Here is a 3779-nt window from a genome sequence, read left to right as displayed (position 1 = left end):
ACGTCATCTATGGAAAGTCTTCAAGCAATTCAACTTGGTTCGACCCAGAGCTATTTATGGGAACCAGGAGATCATCTTAACCAATCAGGAGGTATTCCAGAAGTCCTTAGCTGTACCAGAACCCAGGAGATCAGTTGGTTCAATGGAGAATCACTTAAACCCAACCGGAGCTATTTATGGAAAGATTGGACAATCTTTCGGTTTGATTCATTCCAAGCAATTCCAAGCCAACCAGGAGAACCAGACGACGTCCAGACAAAACAAAGACATCCAGGAGACATTATACATGAGCTAGAAGAGTTCTACAACTTCATCCCATGCACCAGCCCACATAGGAATAAGAAGATCCCCATTATCACCAAACTGCCTTATTTGGAGTCTCTTGCATTCAAACTCCAACAGCTCTTTTTCTACCAAGGCAAGGACGAGATCAGCATCTACCAAGCATTCAAGAAGGTCCCAAGAAAGCTCTCTTATCCCCTTAAACCGTCCAGATTCAAGCAAATCAAGTTTCTTCACTTGGAGCCAAAATCCCACAAAAGGCTCCAACGGCTAGTTTCCGATTTCTTGCTTAGTTTAGATTTGTTTCCTTTCTTTTCTTTTGTGAACGTTTAGAGTCTTGTATCTGAGCATTATATAAGCTCATTGTCGTCCATTGTAGAGAGGAACCCCTCAATCACCAAGTTAATAAAAAGTTTATTCAGTTTTTATCAAAGATTGTTCTTTGTATAAAATATCGGTCTTTAGGATTCAAAGAGAGATTCTTTGTTGTTCTATTGATTTCGTGAGTCTAGTTTGTTTGTGAAAATCAAACAAGCTCAGTACACAGATTGAGAGAGTCAATCAATTCGTTCCATCCTTCATCAGATTGAGAGATTCAATCAAAACCTCATCCGCAAATCCACTTCAATCCATCATCTGATCCAGCTTGAGAGAGACATCAGTCCAGCAAGCAAGATCCCACCTTCACGCCATCTCCATCCCCTGTTCTTGTTGAGAGAGACATCAGTCCAGCAACTTGAATCCATCAGCCATCTCTATCCTTCTCTTATTTTGTTTCATTTTGCATCATATAGTTCTAGATTTTCCTTTCAATATAAAAACCCATAAAAAGTCATATTTGCTTCTGTTCTTCATTTATCATTTAGTTTTCTTTCTGTTCATCATTTTGATTCATAAAAGCTCATAAAAATAACTCTCTTTTGTTTCAGGAACCAGATCGGCCATCTCCCTCTCCATCGCGTCCGTCTAGCCACTCCATAGCCGTCCGTCCGTCCTGTCCAGTCCGAGTTCTTGAACCTCAGTCCGTCCAATTGAGTAGCCTGAATCTCAGCCTGCAACATTTGGTATCAGAGCTTAAGCTCCTGACTCAGGTGATATCTATCCTTGCATCTCATACTTGCTTGCATTTGTTTTTCCATTCATAAACCGAAAATCCATAAAAACTGTTTCTTTTTGTTTCAAGTTTTGTTTCTGCATATTTTTGTTCTTGCTGTTCATCATACTTTAAAGCCACGAAAAAGAAAAGAAAAAGTTTTGTTTGATTCATTTAAAAATCGAAAATCCCAAAAGAAAGTGTTTGCATTCATTAGTTTCCATAAAAGAAAATTCCATAAAAATTTCTGTTTTGAATTTGATTCCTTTTCATTTGCATTCATAAATTCAAAAGCCAAAAGAAATCATCCTAGTTATTGTTTCATACCATTTCTACTTGTCCATTTCGTGATTGCATCAGAAAAGAAAAAGAAAATATTTTTAAGCTTTAGTTTATATCATTTGCATATTTAATTGTTGCATTTCATCCAAAGAAAATTCAAAAAAAAATTCAGCATTAGTTTGCTTTTCATATTTTCTTTTCATTTGTGTTAATTGTCATTTATTACTGTTTCATTTCGAGATTTGCATTAAAAAAACCAAAAGAAAAATCATTTTTCATAATTTATTTCATTTCGGTTCAACATTGCATATTTTCTCGGTTTAGTTTTAATTAGCTTGCATTTTGGTTTTTATTCTGATCCGACCATAAATTCTCTATTCTTCACTTGATCTTTGTGATTGCTTGCAGGAAGAAATGGAAGAATTAGCACAAAGCCAAGCCTTATTGGCCTCTCAAAAACAGCTATTGGCTGCTATGAAGGGTGTACAAGATCAGATTTCTCAGCTGGAGAAAAGAAACAAGGCACAAGGCCAACGACCACAGCAAGGAAAAAGAAGATTTGGAGATGCACCAGAGGATGGCTATGTTGAGCCTAAGCCACCAGATCCTTCATGGATCACCCCACACCATACTTCTTCAACTCATAAACACTTAACTCATTTTTATCTTTATTTTAAACCTGTTAATGAAGTTAAGATTTATTCTTTTTCAGGAAGCAGTTGGCCAGATGACTATCTCTCATGGGAAAGAACCATGGATGATTGGTTTTCATGCCATGGCGTGCCAAAGAAAGAAATGCTGAGCCATGCCATCAAACAACTCAACGGAAGTGCATACAATTGGTGGAAAGGTGTAGATGGTGCAAGATGGAAGAGTCAAAGAGAGGCTATCAAAACGTGGGAAGATCTTAAAGAGGCCATGATCAGGAAGTATGTATCCTCACTTCCAACACCAGAGATTAGAGAAAGGTACCCAAGGAGGTTTTCAAGCCATGGGTCCAAAGAGGCAAAGAGAGTGGTGCCACAACAAGGCCATAGAAGCTTGATCCATCAAGAACAGATTCGGCCAAACCAGGGGCACACAGTTCTCTATGATCAGTCCCAACCTTATGAGGTCCCAAAGACCATGGAGAGAAAGAACTTTGTCAGCCAAGACACGTTGGCCAGACACAAAGAAAAATCAGACAAACCTATTTTTCAAGAAAAGGCCAAGGTAAGTCCTATACTTGATAAATTTTTTTATAAATCATCTCCAACTGGTATGAGTCACTTGTCTTTGTCCAAGGATTTTAAGACAGGTCATAAGGTCCAGAAAGACACGAACTCCACATCCTTGTTGAGATCCAAAGTTGTCCATGATTTAAGTCCAAGAGACAAGGAGATTTTAAACCCAAAGGAAGAAGCGCCATCAAGCCAAGGTAAATCTTCTAAATCTGAGGATTTAAAATATCAGACATGTTATAGATGTCATAAGAAAGGACACTATGCTGTAGTTTGTCCTACTAAGCAAGTATTGATAGAAACATCACTTGAAAAGAAAACAGATTTATCTATGAAGAGTGATAGTTTTATTCAATCTGATTTGTTGGTTCCAAATTCTTGTGTAATGCACTTGTCTTTGTCAAAAGGTGTTTTAACAGAAATTAAAGAGCATGAATTAAAAGGAGAGGAGCCACCAGGCGCCACACCAGTGATGAACCAGGAGAAGGTTCAAGACACAATGCAGTCCATGTTGCTTAAAGAAGCAAAACCAGTAAATAAAGTATCAAACCAAGGTAAGTGTCAAACACCACCTAGAGAAACTGGTATTGACGTGTGTGTTCTTGATGTAGAGAGTAAAAATGAAAGCTATTTGCTTGCTGAAGTTCCAAGGAAAGAACCAGACCATAAGCCCAGCCATGAACCACCTCACAAGTGGAAGTCTAGTGTTGAACAATGTGTTCAAATGCCAAGGCTTAAGGTAATCTTCTCTGATCTTAAAACGTCCAAGACACTTGATTATCCAGATATAATGCACTTGTCTTTGCCAAAAAGTTTTGATCCAGGAATAAAAGAAGTTGAAGTTCATAACCACCAAGGTCAAAAGATGCAAAGAAGGCAGCAAACAAGAACAAGTTGTCCAA

General features: G+C 38.0%; 1 protein-coding gene across 1 annotated transcript in view; it reads left to right on the top strand.

The window, feature by feature from the left end:
- The first annotated feature begins 1762 nt into the window (after positions 1 to 1762).
- The window catches only part of LOC117130206, a 3694-nt gene continuing 1677 nt past the window's right edge, over positions 1763 to 3779 (top strand). The window contains exon 1 of the mRNA XM_033283225.1: positions 1763 to 3779. This exon is cut by the window's right edge and continues 38 nt beyond it. Coding sequence (XP_033139116.1) covers positions 2072 to 3779 — 1708 coding nt within the window. The 5' untranslated portion in view covers positions 1763 to 2071.

Source organism: Brassica rapa, unplaced genomic scaffold (genome assembly GCF_000309985.2).
Source record: "Brassica rapa cultivar Chiifu-401-42 unplaced genomic scaffold, CAAS_Brap_v3.01 Scaffold0358, whole genome shotgun sequence".
Lineage (NCBI taxonomy): Eukaryota > Viridiplantae > Streptophyta > Magnoliopsida > Brassicales > Brassicaceae > Brassica > Brassica rapa.
Note: the sequence above shows the minus strand (reverse complement) of the source record. Positions and strands in the feature narration are given on the sequence as shown.